The following is a 13,960-nucleotide window of genomic DNA, read 5'->3' on the forward strand; positions in this document are numbered from 1 at the left end:
AGAAAGTCTGACTGCAATGAGGCCCCCCCTCAATTTCCTTTTCTGGTTGTCTGGGTACTCCTGAGTCTTCATTTGCACCTTTCAGCATGTTCCTTATTGCGGGTTTAGGAAGCAAGCCACTTCCTAAAGTAGATATAGGAATGCTTTTCTACTTTTTAGCAGCCTCTGAAGACCTTTTGACTCAGGAAAACCAATTTTGACCTATTGCACCAGGAAAGGGGTGGGAGGGAATGGCCTAAATGTACTGGAGTGAGCAGTAGCAGGGTAACCAGGTTTTGGGTTAAAGCAGTGGACCAGCAGGTTTGTCTTTTAGGCTGTGAGACCTGCCTTCTTCTTTCCCATCTCTCCTGAGTCTGATTTGTTTATTTATAAACTGAAGACTGCTGGAAACTGGGGATGTTGCTGGGAAGCTGTTTGGACAGTGGCTGCAGCTGTGAGAACGTGGCTGCAACAAGGCTGAAGCAGGACATGGGCAGCTCTTGGTGTGAGAGCTGCCAGCCCACAGGCCTCGAGCAGAAGGAACATTCAGGGGAGGTGCTGTCATTTCTGAGCTTTTCCACAGGGATTGTGCAGCAGGAGGCAATCGCAAGGTGACACAGTGACAGACACAGGTAACTGTCTGAGAACTGGAGTTTTTGCCATCCCTGCTCTCACTGCTATCCATGCCTCTCAGGCTGAGACTTTTCTATTCTTGTGCAACCCTTTCCCAGATCTTTCCCTCATGCTGCCTCTCAGACACTCTGAAACTTTTGGATAGGGACAGGGACACACACATGACCACAAACCTCCAGGGCCTGTCATATCCTCACAGAGGGACCTGTAACCTGTGTATTACAAGATAGGTTTGTAGCTGTGCTAGAACAGCTCTCACACCTGCATTATTTTAAATCATTATCTAAATGCACACCAAATCTTTTTGGCAACTTTCCACATGTCTTGTCATATTAGGAAAGCCCCAGATCTTTGAATTTTCTGCTACTAGGTGCCTATGAGAGATGCCCTGGAGTTACACCACAGAGCTGTGGTTGGTTGTGCCAAGCAGAGAGGCGTGAATTCCCTGTGGCTGATGTGTGCTGATGAGGAACATACTGGTGGCCTTGGAAACCTTGCAACAAGAATAGGCAAGCCAAGTTCTCAAGGGCTGAATCTTTTGTGGATGGGCTGGAAAACAGTGACCGCTTAGTGATACTGAGTTATCCTCTGGCCTCCCTGGTGTAGTGGAAAGTATTTCTCAGAGGCAAAGGGTCTGTTTGTTTACTCAACATCATGTGGACAACTTTCATCTTCTTTTCCCAGCTAGAGATGTGCTGTTAAACTCACACTTGGCAACAGTTAATGTGAAGATGTTTGACAGCCACTGGAGAAATCTGTTCAAGAGGGAAAATATTAGCTCAAAACAGGACTTCATTATGTCTTATAAATATTTAGCAGTCCTGTAGTTCAGCAAAATAGCAAGCTGAGTTATTTATTCCATTTTTGTCATTTTAGCTCTTGAAGAAAGTGGTATGCAAGTTCCCAGAAGTGTATCATGGTAGCTGTAGCATGAAATGTCCATTCCATCCCCATTAACTAGAGGAGGACAATGGAATTCAAGTGGCTAAAAAAGAATCATGTTGCCTACTGTGTACTTTTCACTTTGTCTCCTAATCACAGAAAGATTAGACCCACTGTGTCAATCTTGGTTCTGTTTAACCACAGCCACAAACATTTGCCCTCTGTGAGGTCTTTGATAACACACTCACTCAAAGGTTTTCATCCAGTCTTAAAAGCAGGGCCCGGTGGTGGCTGAGTTCCTGAAAATTTATCTTAGCAAACTGAGTGGGATTGTGAGGTGAAAGATTTAGCACAGCAGCAAAAACCTTCTGTGGGGCAAAGAGAGAAGAAGAAGGTCCTAGGAAATCCTGAGTTATTCTGGTGATTGCTGTCCAAAGCTACAAGATTACAGGGGAACCCAACAGAGGCTAAACAAATCCAGCAGATATTTAGGATCAGGTTTTCCAAGGGTAGCTTGACAACCTTTACCAGGCTGTGCAGTGAGATCCCTAATCTTTAGCTGGAGTCAGTTACTGCTACATCAACTTTAGATAACTTCTCTCTCCAATGTCACAAAAAAAAATCTCCATGTGGATTTTACAAGAAAAAAAAAAAAATCTGTGGTCAGGAGGAACCTCTCTATGATGGGTTGCTGTCTTGAACTCCAACAAAATTTTTGCTTTCCACCATTTGGCTGTGTAGAATTTTTCTTCTTTCCCTTCTATTAGAAGATTCCTCTCCAGTGCATACATACACCAGACACACATACACAAGGACAATTAGGACTGAATCGTAGCCTCTCTTTAGCACCTTTGCTGCCTGAAGAGCTGCACTGACTTTCTTCTTCTCAATGCCCTGTTCTCCACATCCACAGAACAGCTGCATTCACTTTGTTGTCGAAGTTTAATTTACCTTCCCCTGATTCTTGTGATCAAGAGGAGTTTCTCTCCAGTTGCACTCGAATGCAGGCAGTTCTGGAAGAACCAGATCAGTGCAGAAGGGTGGTTCTACTGCAGTCAAATTGACATTTCCATTTCTCTGTTAGGAAGTATTAGATATTTTGGTCTAAGTAGACCAAATCTACATTCAGAAGATAACTGAAGGAATTATTTTGTAACAGATCACTAGAAATGTCACTTTTGTTACTGCTGCAGAGACCTTTCTTTTAAAGAATAGCTGAAATATTTAAGGACTTAAAAGTTGGTTCAGCATTATTGTTTGCTTTGTGATATTCTCCAGTGATGGAGAGCAACATTTTTTCCTTTTAGGAAATACTCAGTAAACCAGGTGTCTTACTGACCTGAAATAACTCTGATGCTGCATGGATAGTGAGGCAAACACAAAGGGGTCTCTACTGGAGCAAGCTGTGATGGCCAGGAAACATGGCCATATTTACTTTGCAAAGAGCTACCTTACATCCAAAGTGTAAAATAAGCATTTTCAGTTCTTGTGTGGAATTGGGTTTGGATTTGGGTTTCTGGAGCCACGTTCACTCTCTGTGTGACAGGGGCAGTGTGGGGTTTTCCTTTGTGGCCCAGGTGTGGGTGGCTCTCCCTGATGTGCTGGGGGAGCTGATCTCCTCCTTTGCTTTGGTCCAACCCCTACCTGCAGTCTCACCTGCCTCAACTTTAGCCTGGCCTGGGTAATCCCACACTGAATCAAGCTAGTTCTGGTCTTACACTCTTTTCTGCTGCACAGGTACAAACCATGTGGCTGCTCTTAAATTATTCTGATAGTTTGACAAATCTGCAATCTGCAAGGTCTTTGAGCAGAGCAGCAGCCCAGAAATGTCCTTTAATAAAAAATCTCCGTGTTGCCTCAAAGCTGTTGTTGAAGTGCACAGGTATTGCTGCTTTCTCAGGAAACTGGTATTCTTTCAGGATCCTTCTTATGGGGACACAGGGAATCTCCTGTTAGGTAATGGGAATACAGGACTTTCTAGTAAATAGTAGTCAGTGATGCTGTTTCAGTTGGGACTGAGGTCTCTTACAAAGATTACACATGGAAATAGGGATCATACCAGGTCTGCAGTCTGGGAGCGGATGATAAATGATTTTTCAAAAATCCCAGCTGCAATCTCCCCCAATCTCAATCTGTGTTTCTGGCTTTAATTTCATTTTGAATTCTTTTCCTGAGTACTTACAAAAATAGTTTTTTAATAGCCGCAGCCACAGCCAGCTCTAAACGTGATTAGTTTATATGTTAAATCCTTTCTGAGTTCTCAGGGGAAGCAGATAACACAAGGTCTCTCTCACTTGGGCATTTTTAAAATGCACGAAATTCTACTATTTCCACTTATTTATTTTGAATCTGACAGTTCTGCTAAATCGGGAGGCGAGATCTCTGTCTCACCCCTCGCTTTCTTAAAGCCTTGAAGCGGGCTTTAATAAAAAGCAGCGGCTGGAAGCTGCGGCTGCCAGGCGGAGCCGCGCACAGGGAGCCTCCTTGGCGGACCCCTATGATGTCAGGATGCACCGAGGCGAGCGCAGAGCAGCCTCGGGAGCCAGCGCAGAGCTCCGGCTGCCGCTGCCCCCGGAGAGCCCCGCGCAGCGCGGCCCCGGCGCTCCCGCAGCCCCGCAGAGCCCGCGGCTCCCCGGCCCGCCCGCCCGCATGAGGACCCAGCAGTGCCCCAGCGAGTCCAGCGGGGCTCACAGTGCCGAGAACTGCAGCAGCAGCGGCAGCTCCGGGCTCTCGCCGGGCTCCGACTCTGACAGCAGCGGGGTGGTGTGCGGCGGTGGTGGCATGAGAGGCGTCCTGTCCAGGTACTGGAGCTTGGAGAGTCTTCACTCTGCCACAGGTAAGGGGCTCCTTTTCCCCTTTTCCTTTCACCTTTTTAATTTTTTTTTTTTAATTAACTGCTCTATGATATTGCCCTGACCTTGAGAAACCAAACCAAATCTTCTGGAAAAGGTATAAAATTTGGAAATGCAGTCTCTTAATCTTGAGAAATAACCAAAGCATTCAGTGTTTGCTAGCTATACCCTCTGCAGACTTCAACCTAAACCCAAACACAGACCCTGAACAGACTTCTTAAGTCGGGAGGGAAGAAAAAGGTTTTTAATGGCTTTGGAAACAGCGAGTAGGCTTCTACCTGATCAAAGCTGTCCTTGCCTATTGGAACATTTCTCATTTCAGTTTCATCATACAGAGCCAAATGCCAGAGTTGATATTTCTCTGTGTAAATTCCATTGTAGACAGTACCACTGCCTGTAGAAAATGCCCAGGCGAGTGCTGTGCAGCAGATGAGGGCTAGGTAGGGTTGCACTGCTGTGCACTGAGGGAGGGAAAGGCAGTTCCCTGAGCCAGCTGCTCAAGTTCAGTTTTTGCTTTCAAACCATTATTTAATGTCTTTCTGAACCAGAGGTTTTGGAGGCATGCTCACGTAGCCTGGACCTGTTGTGACTCAGCCTGTCTGGATCTGGCATTCTGGTTTTTAGTTACTGATGTGCCTGTTCAGGGTCTGAATGTCTGAACTGCAAGCATAGTAAAGAGGCTTTCTCATTCCCAGCTGATCCTAGCAAAGGAGCCTGGCAATGATGTGAATGGCCAATGACTGCTGAGCTGTTCAGCTGTTGCTGTTTGGAGAGATTTTTAATAGAGCTGCAGTAAATTAGTTCCTCTCTTAGATAAATTCAGACAAGTGCCTTCAAGGCCACCAGTGACTGCCATTTCCTTAGTAAAAATACCCAGTGCTACCAGCTAGAATCAAGGCTTAGGAAGAATGCAGGGTGCAGTTCTGTGTAATCTGCTTTAGTCCTGTGTACTTTTAATTATTGAAAGGTTTTATCATTCCATCTGCTGCTGTAGATTTGGAGCTGTTTAATAAAATCTCCATTGCTGCTCTGGAGTCTCTGCTGAAGTGTGAGTAACTGCACAATCATACAGGAAAGGGCTACAGGAGGGTGGCCAGTCTCCCTGACTTTCCACCCTGCACACCACACCTTCAAGGTGTTCAAAAGCACCTGCACTACATCCTGAGAGTCCAGGCACAGGAAAAAACGCTGAGGGTGGCATCAAGTTATTGGTGCTCTGTTCTGGGGAAAGATCTGGGCTGCAAGTACAAGATGATGTGCTTTTGCATTCTCAGTAGCATCTGCTGGCTATTTCCTCTCGTAACCGGGAGTGCAAATGGACCCAGCATGCTCTGACACTGGCATGAGGTAACTCTGGCACGGGGTCTTTTTGCAAACTCCTGCTCGGGGTTGTGCGTGGGGTGGCTCCGTCCCCTCTGTGCCACAGGGTTTGCTGTCAGCTGCCCTCCCTGGAAGCGTTCTGGGGCTTAATCAGGTCACTTGAAACAAATGGTGTACAGTGACACAGAAGGAGTAAGGCTGACAGCAAAAGCAGGCTCTGAAATTAAGTCTGTTTTTCTAAATGCTCTTTCATTTTGGAATAGTCTTGCTCCCAAGGCTGTGAGGAATGGTGTAGTTTTGTGGATGCTACATGCATTTAGCAGGAAATACAGAGAGAAGAAATGGAATAGAGAATGGTATGGAGACAGACTGAGGGCAGGGAAAAACCAAATTAGGTTTCATAATTACAGTATTGATATATAAATACAATAGTAAAAGCAGATCACCACATTTCAGACTCCTTGCTGCCTCAAAGTACTGTGGTAGGTGTCTTCTCATGTGCCAAAGATTTCTGAGCAGTTTGTCTCTAACTACTAACGAAATTCAGCTCAGAATTAGGATTAAACTTTGAGAGAGATGGATCACTAGGAGGAATTTATTTTGTTCTGATTCCTCTCTGTCAGAATTCTTCTTTGGCTTAACTTAGGAAGCTGTAGTAGAACTGCTCCTCTCCATCAACTTCAATTACCTGTCTGAGGAGTGAGGCAAGATTTCTTTAAAGCTTGTGCTAAATAGCATTTTTGAATGGTAAAATTTAATACACTGCTTAAACCAACCAAAAAAACTCAAACAGAAAACCCAAGGGAAAAAAAAATAACTGCCAAAACCCAGCAGGAGCAGTAGCAGCTGGCAATGCATGAGAGGTGGTAACTGTGTCCTGTCCTCAGAGGAGCAGGGAGCCTCCAGCATCTTTCCATGTGATACATCAAGGAGTTAGGGGGGAAAAAGAGTGCAGACTGTGTGGAAACACTATGAAGTGTTGCACTAAAAATGGTCTGAGGGATGAGTGAGTCTCTTTCTCTTTTTAAAAGGGATTCTGCATTTCCTTAAGCCTGGATAGGTGGACTTGGCAGAGAGGATTTTGCTTTTTCCCCTGTGTGCACATCACCTTTTCTTAGGGATCTTCATACTGAGTCTGTTGCTGTCTAAGACTTCAGGGAAGATTAGAAATAAACCAGATTTAAATGACTGAAAAGTGGAGGTGAAAAGAAGGTGGGAGGTACGATTGGAATGCATCCATTGGAGTTTTTCTTTTAGATAATTTAGATTCCAAGGAAGTGAAAAGACAGAGATGTATGTGTGCTTATGTATGTATACACTTGACAGTGTGTGATTTCAGAAACACAAATTGATATCCCCTGTGTAGAAAAGAGAGAGTTTTCTGAGATTCACAGGAGCAAAAACTCTTTGGTTTGTTATCTTCCCCTGCAGTCAGTAATGAAGTACATTTCCTTTTGATTTGGGGTTGACCTTGTTGTGATATATTGATCAAGAGGGGAAGCTAAATGTGACAGTGGAAAGAGAAAAGACCTGTTGTTACAGCATAAACTTCTGTGCAAATGCCATTTGAAATACAAGTAAGCAAAAAACCCCATGGTTCAGGCTTGTAGGAAGTGAAAAAAATGTACTTCTTTTGTATCAGTGCATGGCATTTCTGGTCTAAATGTCAATAAACACTACCTTACATGAGAAGGCCCTTCTCCCTGAAGCTAAATATAAACATGGAAATGGGGAATGATTTACTTTTCTACCAGGCTCTCCATTTGAGGATGCCAGAGGGCTTTGCAAGCATCAGTAACCCTCACAGAGTGCCCAAAAGACTCTCAAAGCATGATTTAGGGCAGGCAAAAAGGGATGGTTTGATACTTGGACAGTATCTTTGCTATTTTTAAATACTTTTGAGCAGTGTCCAAGTGCTTGGCCAGTGAAAAAAGGACTTGGAGCTGGGGTGGCTCAGCAGTTCTGAAAATGGGGCTGTAAGTATCTCAGCTGGCCAAAAACCCACAAGGCATCCAAAATAAAAGTCAGTTGTGCCAGTGCTCCACAAGTGATTCAGTGGCACTCTGGGTGCTCTAACCCTGCTTTCCCAGGCGAGACTTTGTACCCCAGGGCTGCCTGTACCCCATTCATCACTGTTGTACAACTCCACTGAAAGTTTTTCCTTTAGACTGTTCCCAGTTTCAGGCCTGTGAGCAGCTCTCTTTGCCTTTGCAGTTTCTTTGTTGCAGGTCCAATCCCAACCTCATTAATCCTTCTGTTTATTCTTTTTCTTGTCCAAGTTGGGAAGGACTGGAAGAGCAAAGAGAGGTAGGGACAAAGGGGGAATCACAACCTGGAGGACTGGTGGTTGCCATAGTTTCCCTGGGATCCTCTCTGCATTTGTGCATATGTAGCAATTTAATTGTACAGGCTCCACTTCAGTGCGCCTCTGCACAGATTTGTGGCTCCTAATATGCAGATATGCTCATCTACTGCCCTTGGGAATACGGCCTTTAAACAAACAAGAAAACATGAAGCATGGGTGTGGAGGGTTTTTTCCTTCATTCAGAGCTTAAAAAGAAAATTGTGGGGTTTTTAGGAAGGTTTTCTCCAAGTCATTCATTTCATTGTTGTGGCTGATGAGAGAGCCTGTAATAGAGCTGTGGCGAACGCTTTGCATCTTTCTTGTTTGGCAAGAGATTTTCTTTTGAGCCCTTTCTTTTTCCTTTTTCTTCCCCTGGCCCTGTCTTTTTGGGACTAGTGTCTTCAGCTGTGTTCATGGACTGCAGTGCACAATTCCACTGACCCGTCTTTCTCTAGGGTCACTCAGTCAGCAAGAGTTAGAGGTCACACAAGGGGAGATTGATTTAAGGTTCAAATTCCTTCAGAACACATCCAGAGGAGAGCAGGGAGGGAAAAAAGTGCCTCAGAGCAGCCAGTGCAGCATGTGGAGGCTGTGCTTCACCTTACCTTGGCAGATGGAGAGCTAAGGTATTTCAGCTGGATCCATGCTTGCACTCTAACATGTCCTATGTGTTCCCTCATATACTCCTGTCACCTGCCAGAACAACTTCCACTCATCTTCTGAACAAATAATCAGTGGATTTAAGAACAAACAAACAATAATCCATGCTAAATTAACTTTGATTTTTCTCTCTGTGTGGATTCATTTGTAATGGTGACTGGTATGGTTAGGTTAAACCTAAGGACGATCCTGAACTTCTGAGGAAGAATTACACGATGAACATCTCTTGGTTGAGCTGGTGAGCTGCCCTAAAGCTCAAGTAAATATTTCTTAGTTGAAAGTACATCTTCCAAATAGTATTGAGTGTTGCTGAACTGTGACTTGGCATCACATTCAAATAGTGAGGGCATCTATATTAATAAGTGGTTGAGTTCATTCCAGTAAAGGGAATCTCAGTCGATGCCAAATGTGTGTAAACTTGGCCACCTAACTCTTTTAGTACCCCTACAGTGCAAAGTATCCTCTAGCATCATGCTTTTCCATTAAAGGAAATTAAAAATAATGTTAATAGAGGTAGGAAGTCTCATCATGTTTCTGTACCTCTCTTTGCAGCAGAACCAGATTTTGTAAGTTCAGCTACTTTGGAGTTTTAATTACATATTAATGTATTGGGGGTGGTTCTAGTTGACTTTCCCATGAGATTTTTTTGTGTTGTTTCAGAAGGAGTAAGTGCTTATTCTCATGTCCCCATGAGGCACAGATTAGCACCTGTGCCCACTAGAGATAAACATTCCCATCTTTACTGATGCTGTGTTTGCAGCAGGGAAAGATAAATCCTTGGGGCTCTGCCTGTGATACTTCCCCAGGTGTCACAGGTACACCATCTTCATCCTTTTCCTTCTCTGCCTTCAAAACATCCTCCTTCTCCCATGAAGAACATTTCAATTGTAATCACTATTCCCTTTGCTGAGGAATATGACGACTTCCAAGGCTGTATTTTCTCAAAGATTCAGTTACCTTTAGAGCAGCCCTTCACACCAACACTTGTCTGGGATATAGCCAAGCCTCAATTGCTGCTGTTTTTCTGCATGGAAGAGAAACACCTTTAAGGCACCTCATTTCAATACTGCCGGCATCACAGCTCTTGCAGCAGGAAACCAGCATGGTCCAAGGGCGTAAAGGAAAGGGGCAGTGAGGTGACACCATGGAGCTCACCTGACCCTTCCTTCCTTCTCTACCTCAGGTAGACACTCAAAGGCTGTCAGAAACTTGAATATAGCTTTTCATTTGCACTATCCAGGTCTAGTTCATGTAGGTGAAAAACCCAGCAAAAATAGATTAGAACATGTGCTGGCAAATAGTGCCTATGGGAGTGGTCACAGAGAATGTGTCTACTCGCTGCCTACACATGAGGCAGCTTTGCTGTGGCTGCTTAGCAGTTAGTTAAGTAAACCACGTAGGGAACAATCCTGCCTGTCCTTCACCATTGGGATGTAGCCTTTAAATGACTAAGCTTGTCTGTAACTAAGCTCATTCCCTACTAAGGTCTTGTTCTCCAATTCTTCTGAATCATGAGAAGTGTCTTTGAAGGATTAGAGAAATACAGCCCTCTTCTTAGTGTCAGTAATTATCTGTGGAGGCTTCTAATTTAATTAGAATTCTGTCTCATCTCACAATCCTTTTGTGGCCTGATGTTTGTTAAACCAACTAACTAGTTCAGTGATTTGCTTAAAAGTGCCAGGGACAGCTGAGTGTGCTGGACTGCACGGGATATTGGTCTGGGCAGGCCTGAGTCTGAACATGAGCTGTCTTCTTGGACACTGACTGCCTTCAGTGCCTGTGCCATTCTAAAAATGCTGCTCCCAGAAGTGGTGTCTGCACATGAAAGTGAGACAGTAGCCTGGGTGTAAGCTGATAGGAACATGGTTTGCACCTGGTTAACTGCCTTGGATTACATTGTGTGAACATCCAAGTGTTGGCAGCTCTCATACAAATATCCCTCCGGCTGTGTTTGCCCAAACAAGTAGAGAGCTCTGCTGCTGTTATTCTCCATCCCTGCTAACCAAGGAGCAAGAGATTTCCTGGACTATGATGTTGGCCCAAATAAACCTTTTTTTTTTTTTTTTTTTTTTTTTTTTTTTTTGCCGTGGAGTACAGAGTAATTGCTTTGCTGGAGTACTTGAGCCATTTCCAAGTTGTGCTTATGGATGCTCTAATGCATCACCCCACGTGCAGCTGACTCCTGCATTCTGTGGCCTCCAGCAGGATGAAGGCTGGTGAGTGGTCATAGGATAGGAGGAAATCAAGTGCTAAAGGCAGCTGAGTACACAATTGTTTTGCATATCCTCCTTTTTCTTACTTTGTTGAATTATCTTTTTACCTCATGTTTGAGTGGAAGTGTCTGTGTGTATGTATATATATGTCTGTATATACATGCACAGATATAAACATACACACACACAAGGTTATTCCTTAATTAAGTTTAGAACATTCCTCAGTGAGGTGTCTCAAAAACAAGCATTTCTACGTATGGGCTCTAAATTTTTTTTTTTTTTTTGTCTACTAATGGATGAGGTTTCTTTCAGAACCCTTCTTAAAGGATCTGATAAATGCCTAAATAATAATTTGAAACCCATTCCAAGTGTACTGTTATGGCATATGGTACCATCCTCTTGCTTTGGAAGGTAAATTACATGTAAGTATTTATAAAGTAACTTGAAATTTTTTTTTTGTCAGGAACATGAGGTAAATGCAGAACTTTGATTTTATTTTTATTTTCTTTAAAACAAAACATTATAACAGCATTGGAATGTTTCATGTTGAGAATAAAGGAAGCTAAGACTAATGATGTTTTCAAAACAGCTGGCAGAGATTTATTTCTAAATGGGAGAGAAATTGGAAGAGTTTCCCTTTTGGCTAATGAAAATAGTTTTCAGGAGGAAGTTTTGAATTAGGCGCCTTTTTTTTTTTTTTAAGCTAAATGTGCTTAAAAATGCAGAAAAAAGGCAGTGAGCAAGGAGATTCAGTGTTAACACAGGATGATCTGTTCGAATGGGTGGGTTTAAGCTACTCTGCTCTCCCCTGGCCAATGGAGCCTTTCCAGGCCAGGTGTGAAAAGCCCTCAGCTCTTCATGAACTGAGATCACTTCTCAGATGTGCATGGAAAGGACAGACTTGGCATTTGGAGCTGCAGTCAGGGGAGTGTTCCAAGGGAAAAGGAGAGCACAGGCAGGGCCTGTGCTCCTGCTGGCCACGGCTCCAGCGCTGGGAGCTGTCATCAGCGTTACTGCTGGCGGGGTCCTCACAAATGTCAAGGCACCTGCGAGTTCAAAGGAGGAGAAGCTGTCCATGGAATTACGGAATCTAAACAAAGCCAGCCCAACTGTTTGGGGGCTAAAGGCTCAGCTGCAGCAGGAAGGTGCAGCAAGGAGTGAGAATCAGTGTCCTCTGCTGAGCAGGACAGCCCCGGGCTGCTGGAGGTGTCCTGTGCTGTGACTGCCCTCGCCCTGTGCCACTGCCTGGGCTGGGCACGGGGAGCTCTGGAGAGCCACCCGAGCCAGCAGCCCTGTGTGTCCAGTGCCCTGTTCAGGTTTGTCCCACAGAACCTGCCTGCAGCGTGCAGGTGTGAGCTGGGATCCAGCTGTGAGGGTCTGCAGCGGGGTGACAGCGGGGTGACAGCGGGGTGACAGCGGGGTGACAGCGGGGTGACAGTGGGGTGACAGTGGGGTGACAGCAGGGTGACAGCGGGGTGACAGCGGGGTGACAGCGGGGCGCTGCAGGCAGGTGCACAACCCCAGAGAGGGCACTGGGCTCTTCCCAGCCCCACACCAGGCAAACTGCTGGTGCGGCTGCTGTGCAGATTCTGCAGCGTGGCTGCATTGAAATTGTCTCAGTTTCTGGCAGTGCAGAGTGACCTGGATAAGAGAATATCGGTCTGGATGCTGGAGCTGTTGTTTGAGCACTGGGTTGGCTCAGCTCCTGCTGACTCTCTCAGGGCCCTCTCCCTGAGCAGAGCCATGTGTCAGCTTGAGGTCACTGATGGTACATCCTGCTCAGGGCAAAAACCTACTCTGCATGCCTGAAAGAAGCTTTGACAATAAACCTTTTAAGAGAGTTTATTATAAAAACACAGCGTTACTAATACTCCCAAAACAGTGGATTTGGATCAATTGGAAATGTGGCATCCTTACCAGCCTTAAAAGCCTGAATAAATTAAAAATATGCAGAACCCATCTGTACTGAAACTTGTTGATTGGATCTGTCACTTCTCTTTGGAGAGCACAAAATAATTTAATTTGGGCTATTTTTGGTCCCAATTCTGAGCTTCACCACAATCTCTATGCTGTCATAAATCTAGGGCCTGGCAGTCCTATTTCATGCTGTCTTACTGTCGGTACTCTGCACAGGCTGAATTCTAGGGGGCTGGTCAAGTTTTCTTCTGTGAATCCAGCGCCACAGTTGGTGGTGTGATGCTCACCTGTGCTCATGCTGCTTTTTCTGGCTCACTTGAGAGCACACACTGCTGAGCTGGGACTTCTGCTTGGCCTCCAAGTGCCACTTGACCATCATCCTTGAGCCACTGGAGGAAATCCCCAAGGTAATTGTTTGTAGGGCAGCTTATGCATCATTTAGGCAGCCACTTGTGATTGTCTAATCCAGATAACTCCTCTGATCTGGGGAACTTAGCTTTCAGAAGAAAAAAAAATACTTCCAAGGGTAAGACAAAGAAATGTCACAGTGTTTCAAGCCTGTGACTTGACACTTGAACAGAATTATTTAAAAATACGCTGAATTAATTATGGCTAGGTCATTAGTCTTGACTCATCTGAATCATTCTTGATGTCTCTGAAATCACAAATGGAGATGAGTGTGAGCACTGCTGCATCAAAGTCCTGACTTGGCCAAGTATGTGGGCTTTTTTTCTGAATAAAGGTGGGACCTGCAACCTGGTATTCTGTCTTCCTCTCAGATGCTACCTTTCTTTCTTGCAGTTTTCACTTTTGAAAACAGCACCTTGATTGCAAGATATTCTAGTTGAGAAAAAACAGAGGATGATTTATGGTTTTTGGGCAAATATAGGGAAGAGGAGAACCAGTCTACTCGTCAGAAGACCAGGCACCCATTCTTCTGCTTTAACTTCTCCTGAGGTGTTCACTGGCTTGCAGTGCTTTAACTTTACAGCTGACTGTGACCCAATTCCTTTATCATACTTAGCAAAGAAGGGGCAGTTCAGCAGTTCCTGAGTGCTCAGAGAAGACGAGTCTTGGCTAGGTGCAAACTGGAAGCAGATAAGAGCAGGAGGCATTTCTTTCAGTTACTTCCCAACCTTGTGACCAATGTTTTTAATGGC

General features: G+C 44.7%; 1 protein-coding gene across 2 annotated transcripts in view; it reads left to right on the plus strand.

Annotated features, from left to right (window-relative positions):
- Nucleotides 1–13,960, plus strand: part of ARHGEF4 (Rho guanine nucleotide exchange factor 4) — a 213,670-nt gene that overhangs the window by 113,197 nt on the left and 86,513 nt on the right. The window contains exon 1 of one of the 2 annotated variants that reach the window (XM_063407861.1): nt 3,998–4,330. The exons of the other annotated variant lie outside the window; for it this stretch is intronic. Within the exon in view, the coding sequence (XP_063263931.1) occupies nt 4,003–4,330 (328 nt within the window). The 5' untranslated portion in view covers nt 3,998–4,002. Of the gene's footprint in view, nt 1–3,997; nt 4,331–13,960 lie in introns of those variants that run through there. 2 annotated transcript variants of the gene reach the window in all.

The sequence above is a fragment of the Prinia subflava genome, chromosome 11 (assembly GCF_021018805.1).
Source record: "Prinia subflava isolate CZ2003 ecotype Zambia chromosome 11, Cam_Psub_1.2, whole genome shotgun sequence".
NCBI lineage: Eukaryota > Metazoa > Chordata > Aves > Passeriformes > Cisticolidae > Prinia > Prinia subflava.